Source organism: Cynocephalus volans, chromosome 12 (genome assembly GCF_027409185.1).
Source record: "Cynocephalus volans isolate mCynVol1 chromosome 12, mCynVol1.pri, whole genome shotgun sequence".
Classification (NCBI taxonomy): domain Eukaryota; kingdom Metazoa; phylum Chordata; class Mammalia; order Dermoptera; family Cynocephalidae; genus Cynocephalus; species Cynocephalus volans.
This window is the reverse complement of record NC_084471.1, coordinates 19,604,886-19,622,776: the sequence shown is the minus strand read 5'-3', so window position 1 is coordinate 19,622,776 and position 17,891 is coordinate 19,604,886. Positions and strand designations below refer to the sequence as shown.

Sequence of the window (17,891 nt, the reverse complement as noted above, 5' to 3'; positions counted from 1 at the left end):
AAACCCAAAATCAGTAAAAGGAGAGAAATAACAAAGATCAAAGCAGAAATAAATGAATTAGAGATTTAAAAAATACAAAAGATTGAGGAAACAGAGTTGGTTTTCTGAAAAAATAAACAAAATTGATAAACCTTTAGCTAGACTACTGAAAAAAGAAAGGAGACTCAAATAAATAAAATCGGAAATGAAAAAGGAGACATTACAACTGATACTACAGAAATATGAAGGATCCTAAGAGACTACTACAAACAACTGTATGTGAACAAACTGGAAGATCTAGGAGAAATGTCTAAATTCCTGGACACATACAATTTACCAAGATTAAATCATGAAGAACTAGAAAAACTAAACAGAGCCAACTGATTTTCAACAAAGGTGCCAAGAATATTCAGTGAGGAAAGGACAGCCTTTTCAATAAATGGTGCTGGGAAAACTGAACATCCACATGCAGAAGACTAGAACTAGGCCCCTATCTCTCGCCATACACAAAAATCAACTCAAAATGGATTAAAGACCTAAATTTAAGACCCCGTGAAAACTACTAGAAGAAAACACTGGGGAAATGCTACACAAAATGGGAGTGGGCAGCACTTTTTTGAGGGGAGCCTACAAAGGCACAGGCAACTAAAGCAAAAATACACAAATGGGACTATATCAAACTGAAAAGCTTCTGCACAGCAAAAGTTTTGGGATACAATCAACAAAGTGAAGCAACAATCTACAGAAAAGAAGAAAGTGTTCACAAACTACACATCAGACAAGAGGCTAATATCCAGAATATATAAGGAACTCAAACAATTAAACAGTAAAAACCAAATAACCCAATTAAAAAATGGGCAAAGGACCTGAACAGACATTTCTCAAAAGAAAACATACACATGGCCAACAAGCACATGAAAAGTTGCTCAAAATCACTAAGCATCAGAGAAATGCAAATTAAAACCACAATGAGATATGATCTCACCCCAGTTAGGATGTCTGATGGAGTTTGGATGTGTTGTCCCCTGCAAAACTCATGTGGAAATTTGATCTCCAGTGTGGCAGTGTTGGAAACTGATTGAGTCATGGGGGTGGATCCTTCATGAATGGATTAATGCTCTCCCTGGGGGAGGGGGGATTCATGAGTGAGTTCTCGCTCGATTAGTTCCTGTGAGAGCTCGTTGCTTAAAAAGACCCCGGCACTTTCTCTCTCTCTCTCTCTTGCTTCCTCTCGCCATGTGATCTGCTTGTACCCGCCGGCTGCCTGCCACTTTCTGCCATGAGTAGAAGCAGTCTGAGGCCCACGCCAGATGCAGCTGTCCCAGAATCGTAAGCCAAATAAACCTCTTTTCCTTTTAAGTTACCCAGTCTCAGGTATTTCTGTTATAGCAACACAAAACGGACTAAAACAGATGTCTGTTATTAACAAGAGAAAATAACAAATGCTGGCGAGGATGCAGAAAAAAGGGAACCCTCCTACAGTGTTAGTGGGAATATAAATTGGTGCAGACATTGTGGAAAACAGTTGGAGGTGCCTCCGAGAACTAAAAATAGATCTACCTTACCATCCTGCTATCCCACCACTGGATATTTATCCAAAGGAAATGAGATCAATATATCAAAAAAAACATGTGCATTCCCATGTTCATCACAACACTATTCACAATAGCCAAGAGATGGAATCAACCTAAATGCCCATCAACGTACGAATGGATTAAGAAACTGTGGTATATATACACAATGTAATATTATTCAGCTATAAAAAGAAATGATATCCTATTGTTTGCAGCAACATGGATGGAACTGGAAACTATCATGTTGAGTGAAGTAAGTCAGGTACAGAAAGACAAATACTGCATAATCTCACTCATGTAGAATCTTAAAAAAAAAAAGTGGTTCTCAGAAGCAGAGAGCAGAATAATGGTTACGGGGAAGAGTGGTGAGAGGAGAAGTGGTAGGCTAACGGGTACAAAACTATGCCATCTACCCTAAGTAAACTGTTGCGCAGTATATGCATGTATTGAGAAAACACATTGTACCCCACAAATATGTACAAGTAAATGTTAAAATAAAAAAAATTTTAAAATTAGTATCATTCCATACATTGTTTTGTATACAGTGTGTTTCACATATTCTGTCATAAATGTTTTTCTAACTCATCAAAGGCTCTTTAAAATATAAATTCATCGACTGTACAATATTACATATAATACCACTTTTAAAAATCTAAGTCTGTTTTCAAATAAAAAATTTCAAGCTGAATATTGCTGCTATGTATATTCTGATTATCACCTTAGGACAGAAGTGGGATCAATAGGTCTAAGAATATACTTTTCTTTAAAAATAAATTTTCATTTAAAATAAAAAATTTAAATTATTTTTTGAATATGTAATACATGTACATGGTTCAAAAATCAAAATGATCTAAAAAATTTACACTAACAAATCTCGTCCCCATCTGTTTCCATGCATCTTCTTTTTTCTTAGTATCTTGTTTTTCCTCCCAGTCTTTCTTTCTCAAATGTTTATCCTTATTATCCTCATTCTTACAAAAAGAATGTTTTATACACTGTCCCATGCCTTGCTTTTTTCATCTTACTATATATCCAAGAGATCTCACCATATTAGTTTGTAAAGTTCTCTCTTAGTCCTTTCGTCTCCCAGTTGCATAATGTTCCATTGTGTGGCTATACCAGCTTATTCCACTAGGACCAACAACTTTTTTCTTATCTTTGGTTATTACAAAGTTTTAATAACTCTGAAGTATGTCATTACGTATATGTTCAGGAATATCTTTAGAACAGATTACAAAACGCTGGATGCAAGGAAGACCCTAGGATGTGTGGGGCTCCAGGCTAATATTCTTTGCAGGGCCCTTGTCCTCATAAGCAATATGACTTTAAATTGTTCTACAAAATTCTTGAATCCATGTGAAGTATAGTGATTTATCAATGAAGATTTAGTGTAATGGGTAGAAAAGAGGAACTTACATATTTGATTACTGTACAGTAAATACAAATGATTCTTCATAGTGTCCAGGCACCATCTTTTTGTGTTTATTGTCAAATGCGTCATTCCTTGTTAATTATACATCTCCCACTGCAAGAAAAAGGTACCAACACCATTATTAATTGCAATATTGTGGCTCTTCAGAGCCTATTTGCATTGAAACAGTATAGATTTTCTTGCCTCTGTAGTTCCATAATACCATTTATTTGATGCTGTTTACATCATTACTCCTGCTTCTACATCATCCATCTTGTCTTCAGTGAATACTGGCTTCCAATGAGTCTCTCAAAGGTTGTTACCATGCTTTGCTGATGGTATCCACAAAGTCCAGTCATACTCAGAGTATGCAGGAAAATGTGAACTATAACTTGTTTTTGGTCATACTAAATTTACCATTTGGAATTTTATGGTGTTAATGCAGAACAAGTCTTCCAACCATGTTTTCTCTTGAGCTTTTGGGCTATAATTACTGCATTTCTAACTTGTGATCTCTTTCAATGTTGACTACATCCCTGTCTTCTAAACACTGTTGCCAGTGGGAAGGATAGGTGAGGGGCCCAGGAGCAGAGTGAGAAGAATGGTCCCATCCACCCAATGAATGCTTGTTCCTTGTCTAGCACAACTTAAGACAGACCTGAGAAAGCGTGACATCACCACTCAACTACTGCAGGCAAGAAGGACACCAATTAAAAGGGCAAATTGTGCAGCAATGGTCTTGTAAACCTTCAGAATAGAAAGGGACAGCCACTCCCAGAGGACTGCCTGACATGGCATAGAGCCTGCAGAGGGAAATGGGGAGACCTACTTCCCTGGGTGCAAGTGGCAAGGGATGCACAAGGTAAAGGATGCCTGCCACCACCCTGCCACCCTCAGATGCTCTAGACCAGAGGCAATGCCACAGTCAGAATACTGACAAAAGATTGCTGAGGCTCAAGTCCAAGGGCTAACTGTGGACTGTCAGTGGCCCAGAACTCTGAACTTCTCCTCTGTCTGACATGAGTCACCCCAAATCGATGTTAGCACCATTCGGGCAGCCCATTATCATTCTGGCCAGTAAGAGTGCTCGGTTCACCAAGTTGACTTCCTGGAACTGGGGCTGACTAGGAATCCTGAAACTACCTCTGACATCTAGTTGACCCACACAAGGGTTAGAAAGGGCTCTGAAGTGGAGAAACAGAAATGGGGGCCCACTGTCAGCCCCGAAAAGTCCCAGGCCTTGGATGGTGACTTAAAAAACTGAGGTAGGTGCTTCTGGCAACCAGAGACCATACAGGACCAGTTCCAGGTTGGGGTACCCTGCCTAGATGGCACTGCTGACCCCAGTTAGTCCAGGTACCAGGAGGAGATTTAAAAATAAACTTTGAGCAATTCGCTCTAAAGCGGGAGTGGGTGAAGTGTGTGTGTGTGTGTGTGTGTGTGAGCAATTCGCTCTAAAGCGGGAGTGGGTGAAGTGTGTGTGTGTGTGTGTGTGTGTGTGTGTGTGTGTGTGTGTGTGTGTGTGTGTGTGTGTGTGTGTGTGTGTGTGTGTGTGTGTGTGTGTGTGTGTGTGTGTGTGTGTGTAAAGGGCCAGATAGTAAATATTTTAGGCTTTGCAGGCTATATGGTCTCCTTTACAGTTATTCAATTCTGTGTTGAGGGAAAGCAGCCACATACCGTACGTAAATGAATGGGCATGGCTTCATTCTAATAAAACTTTACAAAAACAGGCAGTGAACTGAATTTGGCCTGCTGGCTATAGTTTGCCAAATTCTGCTGAAAATCATGCAGCAGAGGGCCAAGGGCAGGGGCATCACTTGCATGGTTCTCAGGGTGATAATAGTGAGATTACAGGGTCAAATGATAAGTGCATTTGTAATTTTGTTATATATGGCCAGATTCCCCTCTGCAGAGCTTTTGCCACCAGCAATTTTGTCTGTCTCTCTACAGCCTTGCCAAGAGGATGTTTTATACAATTTTGAATTTTTGCCAATCTGATAGGTAAGAAGTAGTATCTCAGTGTGATTTTAATTGGCATTTCCTTTAGTTTGAGTGGTACTGAACATCTATTTGGTTGGTTGGTTTGTTCCCTATGAACCATCTCTTCTTCAGCTATTTTATTTTACTATTGGGTTACTGGTCTTTTTCTTCCTGACTTACAGAAGTTCTTTATACATTATGGAGATTAGCCCTTAATGTGTATTCTGCAGTAGTTAGATATAGTGGTCTATAGATGTCAGTTAGGTCAAGGTGGATGATAATGATGCTCAAATGTTTGAGATACTTAGTAGTCATTCAAGTGGAGTTGTCCAGCAGGCATTTGGGAATACAGATATGGAACTCAATTGAGAGGCTGGGACTCGAGAAATAAGTTTGGGAATAATCAGTATAGATGATATTTATAACAATGAGATAAGTGATATGCTCTAGGGAAAGTAAGTAGATAAAAAAGAGGTTTTAAAAATGGAGCCTAGAGTTTTCCAACATTTAGAGATAGAAGAGAAGGAATAACCAGCAAAACACACTGAGAAAGGGTTTCAACTAAGGTAGGGAAAAAGCAAAGGGCTAACTCTTGGAAGCTAAGTAAAGAAAATATTCTAAGGAGAGAGGAGAATCTGTCAAATGCTTTTAGAGACTGAATAAGGTGAGAATTGTTTTTGTGAACTGATCATTGAATTTGGTAATATGGAGACTGCTGGTGACCTTGACAGGAACACTTTCAGTGAAGCAGTGGGGACAAAAGCCTTATCTTCCAAAAAGTGAAGGGGTTAGAGAAATATAGTTAGGCTGCTGCTGGGCTGTTGAGGGTTAATCTGATGTCTGAGGTTATAAATTTAAAGATTTATCACAGCAGTTATGTGTTTTTCATGAGCCACATTTAGCTGCTCAGGTACAAGCAAAGAATAGACAGAGCTGTATTTAACCAGAACTGGTGTTTTGTCGGGCAAGTATGAAGGAGGGAGATGCAGATGCATAGATTGATAGATGGAGGAATCTAAGCTGAATAACAAGAGGAGTGAGGAAATGAGGAGAATATTTTACAGTCAAAAAGTGGTAAAGCAATGGATTGGAGGTCTAGGTATTATTTATTATACTTCATAAATATACCATATATATACATAGATCACCCCAGTCTCTTCTGGGAGATTTCTACACAGGTTCAATGTTCTCTAGTTCATCAAGGAGCAAGCACAACAAGGCTGGGTAAATATTTCTTAAATTTTATTCTTATTTTAGTTTACAACAATTCAAAGATGGCAGAAGCCCATTATAAATGGGAATACTATATCATAGATGTCAGGCAAGGAAGCCCAATTCCTGAAAAGACTTTATAAAATGTACTTCATTTGGCTACATCATTCATAATCTATGGTGTGGAATTTTTTTATGTCTCCCAGAAGATACGTTACCAGGAGTTTCCATTTTATCAGATTTCTAAGAAATTTTATTTTTTGAAAGAAAAAAAAAATGGTTGGTGGGCAAGAATGAAAAATGTGTTTTTAAAAAGGTTATCTGTGTATAAATAGAGTGTCTGATAAATTTGTGAAAGGGAGAAGTTTGGAAAGCAGGAGTTTTTATGTTGTGTAAATACAAATACTACGGGTTTACATTACATAAGACTGATAATAAATGATTTTTGTGGGTAAATAAAAGAAGTAATCTTATTGGTTACACAGTATGTAAAGGCTTTCAAAAGACCAGTAATCATTTTTTAAAAGGAATCTACATATTTTTTATAATTGACTTTTCCCATTACATGCCTTTTAGACATTTTGTTGCTCTAACCAAGGATGAATAGCAAAAAAGAAAGGAGACAGAACTCAAGTGAGTCATCCTAGTTATTTATTAGCATCTGTGTCAAATGGCTAGAGCTGGGAAAAGTGGTGGCAATTAAATGTTTTATGAAATAAGGCATTATTCTTTATTCTAAAGTTTTCATTTATCTGTGTTTCCTTTGGTCTTAGTAACATGAATAATTTAGAGTTGGTCATACTCACTATCAAGATATATTAAATGGAGGTTTCTCTGTCTGAAATCTAAAACATGTAGTAATACTCTATGTTATTCTAGAAAATCCTGTTTCTCTAGCTGGCTTCCTCTCAGTTAATTAGTTAGGTACTCTTGGTACATTTGGAGCATCGCAGATAGAAAGAGTATCAGCCTAGGAGAATGAAGACCTAAATGTTAGGAACTTCACAACTCCGTAACTTTGCAGTTGTACAACCTTAAAAATGTTAACTTCTTTGAGTTTCAGCTTCCTGTGCTGTAAAATAGAGACAGGAATATCTACCTGACCTATTTTACAGGCACTGTTGTGAGCACTAAATGATATAGTGTATCTGAATGTGCTTTGGAATATGTAACGAACAAGACTAACATTATTGGTTAATGCTTTAAAAATGTGGCTTGCTGTGCATTTTTGTGTGTGTGTGTTAAAAAAATCAAGATAGAAATCATTGGGAAATATAAATGTTTATGAATCATACAGCCCAAGTGTAAATAAGTAATTTATAAATGCTTTATAGTAAAATCAAAGATACTATTCATGAACTTTTTAAAATAAAAAATCTTTGCAGCTGAATATTCATCAACTTAAACTTAATCATTCTTTCTTTTACAAGAATGTTCACTTTATGATATTATAACTCTCCAGAGGAGAAATTCTAGAATTAGTTCAGTTTTCTGCCTTAGAAACTTCATTATATGGCAGAAGAATGGAATAATTAAACTTTAAAAGTAAGCAAAAATATATAACTCTAAATCACAGCCCCCTTATTTTTAAGAGCTTAATAAGAATACTTCCTCCAATATATTTATAAACAACCTACTGTTTATATAATAACACTCAACTCACAACTTAAACCATAATGGTCAAAGTTAATGTATATTTGTTATTCCCTTATCAGTTTAAATTATTAAACATCTAATGGTCTTAAGAGATGGCACTGCATTTTTTAAATGAACTGTATGTGATACAAAATGCTTACCTACTGAAAAATTAAGGTGTTGGTCAAGTGTTTAGAATATAGGGTAGAGTTTTAGAAAAATATTTAAGAAAGATATCAGTGTATATGATAGGGTCCCATGTACAAATAAGCCTGTGCAAATAGGTAGGTATAGGCATGAACAATAACTGAGATAACCCACCAACTTCTCTTTTAAAAGGGTAAGTAGTAGGCTTCTTTAAAGGAGCAAATGAATCACTTGCTCATACTAAATCCTTGACCTTAATTATATTAAATGGTACAGCTTTTTTTTTTTTTAATAACCAGTAACTATTAATCATAATATAGGTAACAAGTACTTTTGAATTCTGGTCAGTAGCAAAATTTTTGGACCAAATGATAAAAGCATATCAATAAAATGTGTTTAAGAATAATTATAATGCTGATACTCCGATGGCACTATAATCCCTGCTACCAACAATCCAAGTATAGTTCTCCACCAAAAGCTTCTTTCCCTCTTTGTCTCTCTCTCACACACACAATTTCCCATACCATCTTGCTTCTACAAATGCAGATTAGGTTATCTTCTATTTTTGACTATTAAGTTTTCTGAAAATGATCAACACTTTTTCAACAAATTAATGGTCAAAAATGACCCACTGCTTTCATTAAGGGTCTCTCAAGATCATTCTATGTTTAAAAGTTAGCCTGCCAAAAACTTGCAGAGCTGGAATTAAATTAGCAGTAGCACAGGATAATTTCAGATGCAGGTAAAAGTCAGTTTATCTCATGCTCAGCAGAACATATTTAGGTCAATTTAGGAACAAGTAATTGGTAAATTTATCCTCAGCTAGCACAGAAGTGGACACAATTAAAACTATAAAAGTTTGGTTGGGCACCCTTCATTTTATAGTATGCTCTGCAGTATAACACATCTGTGAGAAAAAAAAGGCTAAACTAGAGCTGTTTCCTCTAATCTTGCATTACAAGCCAAACAATAATAAAGCACATTTCTGCTGTTTGTGGTTTCAAAATTATTTCACATTGTAAACAACCTATATATTGTTTCTTATTTAATTAATTTCAGATCTTGAGCTGTATCTATGTCTATGTCAAATTATCGTTTATTCTATGAAAAGCAGAGCAAATACTGTTCATTCTGGTTTCAACACAAATTCCTTAAAAAAATGTTAAGGCCATATAACTAAACCAGGGCCAAGTGAAGATTACCCTGGCAGAAGTCAAACTACTGATTTGAGTTTTGAAAAAGGGCTGTAAGTGGTTGTTTTGTGTTTTCCTCCTTGGCAATTTGAGAGCAGTTTGTAGGATTTGTTAGTCTCCAACATCTCCATCTCGATCTCCAATAAGCCAAAGAAAATGAAAACTTAAGGCTAACAAAGCTGTCCCGAGCAGATCACCCAATGCTGTTAGATAGGGGATGGAGAAACTATCTGGGTCCTTTCCTTTCCTCCAGAAGTGATGGACCATCCAGTCAGCAATCCACAGTAGAGTGAATACCTAGAAGAGAACACCAGAGATCACTCCTCTCACCTGGACATTCCTAGCCCATTAAACATGGCCATGAGCCTAAACCACTTATTTCTGGAAAGAACAGCATGTGTCTAAGTCAAGAACCATGCTTGAAAAGAAGCAATTTTAATTAAAAAGAATATTTTCTTTTCACAAGAAAAAATAGCATGTATTTGCTGTTAAAATTTTTCTTCAACTTTTCACATATATCTTCTTTTTCATCTAGATTCCCAATAAGCACAATAATCTTTATATTTTATTAGCATTGTACAATTACCAAGACACTCTTATGTTCTAGCTTTTAAAAATATAATAAACCTTTTAAAGAAGGAAGAAGATATATGAAGAAGAAAATAAAAATAAATTATTTAAGTCTCCTATTGTAGGTATATCAAATGAAATAAAGATGAAAAACTGGCCATTCATTTACCAATTATGAGGCCATTTGTGGCTTGTCAAGGAAAATTTCAGTGCAATTTCAGTAAGGCCAATAATCAGAAGGTAAGTGTGTTGAGTGACTTGTCTGTATAGATAGAGAAATAGACAAATAGAGGCAAAATATTTTAAAGGGCTATTCAAATACTAAGGTGATATGTGTAAGTATTTTCTAGAATATCAGGAATATAAAGACCTTTGGGATGCTTTCAATTTTGGGGTCAGATAAATTTTTTCTTTGACCCATTTAAAGTAAGAGGATTCTCTAATTTTCAAACTTCTGAAGTAGTAAAAAAAAAAAAAAAAAAAAAAAACCCTGGGTTAGAGGGGTTAATGTTCCCTGGTTTTGGACAGGTTGGCAAGTACAGCCTGGTGGTTAAGAGCACTTCTCTATCACCTATTCGCTGACTATACGCAAGTTACTTAACATCTCTGACTCTATTTCTCCAAGTGAAAACCAGGGATAATAATGGTCCCTAACTCATGAGGATGCTGTGAGTATTACATAACAGACTAAATAATTCATTGCCTGGCACAAAGTAAACTTTCAATAAATGTCTGCTATTAGCAGATTTTAACAGTTTCATTATTACTATTTGTGGCCCCTCAGGTGTTGGGAACACTTAGTATGTGCAGGAGGAAGCATACCCTACGTCCAGAGTCTATGCCAAGAGTCTGCTACATTTTACTATTCTGGCAAGTAAGGCACGGGGGAAGCATCTACCTTGGATCCCAAACTGCTGTGGGCTGTCGTTTTAGTTCTGACATCTTTTACAGGAAGGTGTGGCTTGTCCAAACAGGGAGAAATGTACCCATTCCAAAGGAGTGAACTTTAAATGCCTTTGGACATCTGTCAGAGAGAGGTTGTACTTTAAGCCATATTGTCTTTTGCATGCCACCAATTCTTCCTTCATGTTTCACTGGCAAAGATTGTTTTAGAATCATATAAAGTTTGATCGGGAGACCCTGTTTTGGGTGTGGAGGAAGCATGGAATATTAGAAAGAATCCTGGGCTTGGAAGTTATAAGACCTGGATTTGATTTTCAGTTCTGCCTTGGGCAACTTTCTTACCACTCTGAGTCTAAATTTCCTCATTTGAAGAAAACAAATACAATAGGGCCTAATATCTGCCAAACTTACTTTGAGATAATAAGAGCCTTGGTTTAGGGGGATGAAGGGAAAGGTAAAAAGGCAGCATGATATCAGCTTCCATTACTAAAAGCATAACGTACGGACCAAGAGAGAAAGTCATCCCACTGGACCTGAAGGCGTCAGGCCACATCTCGGCAGTGTGTTCTGTTTCAGATGCCCTATTTTCAGAAGAACTTGTTCGCCTTTGTATCTTCAGTGCCAAGCAAAGTGACAAGCTTAAAAAATAGACATTCAATATCTGATTGAATGAGTGAGAATCAGCTGGAGACAATGTCATATAAGAGAATCCTGTAAAAACAAGAACTGTTTTTCCTGAGGAGGGAGGGTGATAGATATAAACTTAAGACAAAGGTTTGTGTCAGGAGACACTAAGTTTATAATACATTGCTTCAGTGTTAGGCTAAAGAACAAAAGACCAAAAGACAGAACTTTAAAATACTTTAAAACCAAACAATTTAGGCTATCTATAAGTGGAACAAGTTACATAGTAAACTTTATATTACTAGAGTATATGGAGGTTCAATAAAGAAAACTGCTGACTGAATCAGTAATGTGTACAGGAGGAAACAATAGTTTTAAAGAGAATGAGAGAAGCTAATGACAGTCTTCACAGAAATAGAAACAGCGATCCTAAAATTCATATGGAACCATAAAAGACCCCAAACAGCCAAAGCAATCCTCAGCAAAAAGAACAAAGCTAGTGGCATCACACTATCTGGCTTCAAAATATACTACAAAGCTGCAGTAACCAAGACAGATGGTACTAGCACAAAAACAGACATATAGACCAATGGAACAGAATAGAGAACCCAGAAATATATTCACACACCTACAGCCAACAAATTTTCAACAAAGGTGCCAAGAACACACATTAGGGGAAAAAGAGTCTCTTCAATAAATGGTGCTGAGCAAATGAGATATCCACATGCAGAAGAATGCGACTAGACCCCTATCTCTCATCATATACAAAAATCAACTCAAAATGTACTACAGAACTAAATGTAAAACCCAAAACTATGAAACTACTAGAAGAAAACGCAGCGGAAACATTTCACAACATTGGGCTGGGAAAAGATTTTTTAAATAAGACCTCAGAAGTACAGACAACAAAAGCAAAAACAGACAAATGGGATTATACCAAACTAAAAAAATTTTGCATAGCAAAGAAAACTATTAACAGAGTGAAGCGACTACCTACAGAATGGGACAAAATATTTGCAAACTATATATCTGACAGCGGGTTAATACCCAGAATGTATAAGGAAGTTAACAGTAAAAAAAAGAAGAAAAAATCCTGATTAAAAAATGGGCAAAAGACCTTAATAGACATTTCTCAAAAGAAGATATACAAGAGGCCAACAGGTATATGAAAAAACTAATCACTAGTCATCAGGGAACTGCAAATCAATACTCCAATGAGATATCACCTCACTCCAGATAGAACAGCTATTATCAAAAAGACAAAGAAAACAATTATTGGTGGGTGTGTGAAGAAAAGAGAACACTGGGGAGTTTCAAGATGGCGGCGGCTGCGGCGGCTGGCGCGGAGTAGCTGAGGTGGAAAAGGTGGCCACTGGGCCTCAGGCAGCCGGGAAACTTGTGGACCTTCCTCTGGCCATCTCTTAAGGAAGGACTGCTGCTGCTGGCCGGTCGTGGGGGCTCAACGCCACTTTGCCCCTGGCAGGAGAGGCTGCCTCATTTACCGGCAACAGCTTTGAAGTGTGGAGCAGGAAAAGAACTGATTCTTAGCTGCAAAAGCGAGTCTTGAAACAGGGAACACGGCGCCAGGGCTGCTGTGGATGCAGCCAGGATCCCGGAGGCTGGGGCCGCACTGAAGGCGGTCAGCTGCCCTATTCAGGATTCGAGGTTTCAGGCCGGCATTAAAGAAGATTCCTGGGAGCGCCCGAGCGGCGCCGCCGCGACTGAACAGCCCGAGGCGGCAGCGCCGAGAACACGGAAGGCAACAAACCAGAGACAGAGCGAGCGCCCGACCTGGCACAGCACTGTGAGTGATCCCTGGCACAGCTCTGTTCGGGGGGTGGTTGCCCACCCGGCTCCCGCCTGCACCACCAGGCCACTCACTGCCCCAGTGCTGCCTCCATTTTCCCAGGTGCGGGCAGCTCCGCCCTGATCGGCCATCACTGAGCCCATTTGCTTGGCCTGGCGCGGGGCTTTCCGGACCCTGCGGGCCGGCCTCCTCTCCCACTCCCTCCGCGGTTCTCTGGCGGGGCTGGGGGTGTGGGGCGTCCCGACCAGTGTTGGGAGGGCTAGGAAATACGGGCGGGCCGACTGTCACTCCACCACACCCTGGACTCCGGCCCGGTAAACTTCCTGTTACTGGGAGGCAGATACCATCTCTGCGACCACCAGTTTGGAAAAAAGCCTAACGAATTTCTGGTTGGGAATAGTGTGGTAGGAGAGTTCCCAGGTCCGCTAGAACCTGCCGGAGAGCAGGCTGCAGGCGGGCACTAGACTCGGTTTATACCGGGGGGATACAAAGGTGAACAAGACCCGAGAAAGATCTACACATTGCTACAAAGGCACCCAGAGAGACCGGTCGTCTGTGCCTAGCAGAAACCTGGTAGACTTCCTGGGCGAGGCGGTGCTGAGCAGGGTCTTGAAGGCCCAGCTGATAGACGAGGGGTGCAGAAGATACGCCCCAACCCAGCACAGTGTGCACAGAGGGGGGAGACGTGCGGCCAGGGAGGCGGAGACTCGACAGAAACCACACACCCGGTGGGGTCGCCACTGCACGATCTAACAGCCTGGGCCAGAGCACACGGAACGGGGAGAAGTCCTGTACAGAAACTGAAAGCTCAACAGAGATCACACACCCTGTGGTGCGTGATCCACCAGCCCAGCAGAGTACAAGCTGACCAGAAAGGTGGATCCCCGGAGAAGCCCAAGACCCGAGGCAACCACACACACAAGACACTAGAGGCCAACTGAGCAGTCACGGCGGGAGCCATACCAAATTGGCAACCACAGCAACATCCTAGTTAGTCATTAGTCTCAAACCGGTGGACTGTGAAACCCCCTGCCACAATGAATAAACACCAAAAAAAAGACACCAGAAATACAAAAAATCAAGAAAGTACACCAAAAGTTAATAAATCTCATACTCTAGATCCTATAGAACAAGAAGCCCTAGAAATAACTGAGAAGGAATTTCGAGTGATAATTCTAAGGAAACTGAATGAGATACAAGAAAACTCAGCTAGACATCATGATGAAATGAGGAAAAGTATACAGGATCTGAAAGAGGAAATATACAAGGAAATCAATGTCCTGAAAAAAAATGTAGCAGAACTTGCTGAAATGAAGAAGTTATTCAGCGAAATAAAAAACACAACGGAGAGTTTAACCAGCAGGCTTGTCGAAGTTGAAGAGAGAACCTCTGAACTTGAAGATGGGCTGTTTGAAATAACACAAGCAGACAAAAAGAAAGAAAAAAGAATCAAGGACATGGAAGAAAATCTGAGAGAGATATCAGACAACCTCAAGCGCTCAAATATCCGAGTCATGGGTATTCCAGAAGGGGAGGAAAATGGAGATTCCATTGAAAACATATTCAACAAAATAGTGGCAGAAAACTTCCCAGGTATAGGAAAAATCACAGATCTTCAGATCCAGGAAGCTCAACGATCTCCAAACGTATTCAACCCAAAAAGGCCTTCTCCAAGACATGTCATAGTCAAATTGGCAAAACTCAGAGATAAAGAGAGAATCTTAAAAGCTGCAAAAGAGAAGCGTCAAATCACCTATAAGGGAGCCCCAATCAGGTTAACATCAGACTTTTCATCACAAACCCTAAAAGCTAGAAAGGAATGGGATGATATTTTCAAAATACTAAAAGACAAAGATTGCCAGCCAAGAATACTCTACCCTGCAAGGCTATCCTTCCGAAATGAGGGGCAAATAGTATATTTCTCAGACAAACAAAAACTGCGGGAGTTCACTACCACAAGACCACCCTTACAAGAAATCCTCAAGGGAGTACTGGGTTTGGTTCCTAAAAAATAACTACCACTGCCATAAAAACCTAAGAAAAATCTAAACCCGCTAGTACAATAAAAATGGCATTCATGAAGAGAAAACAAGCTAACAAAAACACTATCTACAACCTAAGGAACCAACAAACAAAGAAACCAAACAGTAAATCAGAAAGCAAGGAACAAAAGACACCTAAGACAACCAAACAACCAATAAAATGCTAGGAATAAATCAACACCTTTCAATAACAACTCTTAATGTTAAAGGCTTAAATTCCCCAATTAAAAGACACAGACTGGCTGACTGGATCAAAAAGCAGGACCCAACTATATGCTGCCTACAAGAGACCCACCTCACCCATAAAGATTCACACAGACTAAGAGTGAAAGGATGGAAAAAGATTTACCATGCAAACAGAAAAGAAAAACGAGCTGGAGTGGCTATTCTTATATCTGACAAAATAGACTTTAAACTAAAAACCATAAAAAGAGACAATGAGGGACACTACTTAATGATAAAAGGACTGATCCATCAAGAAGACATAACAATCATAAATATGTACGCACCCAATGTTGGAGCAGCCAGATTTATAAAACAAACTCTATTAGACCTAAAGAAGGAAATAGACACTAATACCATAATAGCAGGGGACCTGAACACTCCACTGTCAATATTAGACAGATCATCTAGGCAAAGAATCAGTAGAGAAACACAAGATCTAAACAAGACTCTAGACCAATTGGAATTGGCAGATATCTACAGAACATTCCACCCAACAACCTCAGAATATTCATTCTTCTCATCAGCACATGGATCATTCTCCAGGATAGATCACATATTAGGTCACAAATCAAGTCTCAATAAATTCAAAAAAATTGGAATTATCCCATGTATCTTCTCAGACCACAATGGATTAAAACTAGAAATTAATAACAAACAAAACTCTGGAAACTATACAAACACATGGAAATTAAACAGCATTCTACTTAATGACATATGGGTCCAAGAAGAAATCAAGCAGGAAATCAAAAAGTTTATTGAAACTAATGAAAACAATGATACATCATACCAAAACCTGTGGGATACTGCAAAAGCAGTATTGAGGGGAAAATTTATTGCATTAAATGCTCACTTCAGAAGAATGGAAAGATGGCAAGTGAACAACCTAACACTTCACCTTAAAGAACTAGAAAAACAAGAACAATCCAATCCTAAAGTTAGCAGACGGAAAGAAATCATTAAGATCAGAGCAGAACTGAATGAAATTGAAAACCAAAAAACAATTCAAAAGATCAACGAATCAAAAAGTTGGTTTTTTGAAAAGATAAATAAAATTGACAAACCATTAGCATGGCTAACAAAAAAAAGAAGAGAGAAGACTCAAATAACAAAAATTAGAAATGAAAAAGGCGATATTACAACTGATTCATCTGAAATACAAGGAATCATTCGAGATTACTATAAACAACTATACGCCAACAAATTTGAAAATCTGGAGGAAATGGATAAATTTCTGGACACACACAAGCTCCCAAAACTGAACCGTGAAGACGTAGAAAATTTGAACAGACCAATAACAATAAAGGAGATTGAAGCTGTTATCAGAAGGCTCCCAACAAAGAGAAGCCCAGGACCAGATGGATTCACAGCACAATTTTACCAAACATTCAAAGAGGAATTGACACCGATTCTTTACAAACTATTCCAAAAGATTGAAACGGACGCAAATCTCCCAAACTCATTCTATGAAGCAAACATCATCCTGATACCAAAACCAGGTAAAGATATAACCAAAAAAGAAAACTACAGGCCGATATCCTTGATGAATATAGATGCAAAAATCCTCACTAAAATACTAGCAAACAGAATACAGCAACACATACGAAAAATTATTCATCACGATCAAGTGGGATTCATCCCAGGGATGCAAGGTTGGTTCAACATACGCAAATCAATAAATGTGATACACCATATTAATAAACTCAAACACAAGGACCATATGATCATCTCTATAGATGCTGAAAAAGCATTTGATAAAGTTCAGCACTCATTCATGACAAAGACCCTCTATAAGTTAGGTATAGAGGGAAAGTATCTCAACATAATTAAAGCCATATATGACAAACCCACTGCCAATATCATCCTGAATGGGGAAAAGCTGAAAGCTTTTCCTTTAAGAACAGGCACTAGACAAGGATGCCCACTCTCACCACTTCTATTCAACATAGTGTTGGAAGTACTAGCCAGAGCAATCAGAGAAGAGAAGGAAATAAAGGGCATCCAGATTGGAAAAGATGAAGTCAAACTGTCCCTGTTTGCAGATGACATGATCCTATATATCGGACAGCCTAAAACCTCTACAAAAAAACTGTTGGAATTGATAAATGATTTCAGCACAGTAGCAGGATACAAAATCAACACACAAAAATCAATAGCATTTCTTTTCTCCAATAGTGAACATGCAGAAGGAGAAATCAAGAAAGCCTGCCCATTTACAATAGCCACCAAAACAATAAAATACTTAGGAATTGAGTTAACCAAGGATGTGAAAAATCTCTATAATGAGAACTACAAACCACTGCTGAGAGAAATTAGAGAGGATACAAGAAGATGGAAAGATATTCCATGCTCTTGGATTGGAAGAATCAACATAGTGAAAATGTCCATACTACCCAAAGTGATATACAAATTCAATGCAATCCCCATCAAAATTCCAAAGACATTTTTCTCAGAAATGGAAAAAACTATTCAGACATTTATATGGAACAATAAAAGACCACGAATAGCCAAAGCAATGCTCAGCAAAAAAAATAAAGCTGGAGGCATAACACTACCTGACTTTAAGCTATACTACAAAGCTATAATAACCAA

The 17,891-nt window shown here is 38.4% G+C and overlaps 1 protein-coding gene across 2 annotated transcripts in view; it reads right to left on the bottom strand.

Moving 5' to 3' along the window:
• Positions 1 to 7,595: 7,595 nt before the first annotated feature.
• The window catches only part of SLC41A2 (solute carrier family 41 member 2), a 150,878-nt gene continuing 140,582 nt past the window's right edge, over positions 7,596 to 17,891 (bottom strand). For both annotated transcript variants that reach the window (XM_063075200.1, XM_063075202.1), the window contains exon 11: positions 7,596 to 9,428. In XM_063075200.1, the coding sequence (XP_062931270.1) occupies positions 9,243 to 9,428 (186 nt within the window). In that variant the 3' untranslated portion in view covers positions 7,596 to 9,242. The remainder of the gene's footprint in view (positions 9,429 to 17,891) is intronic.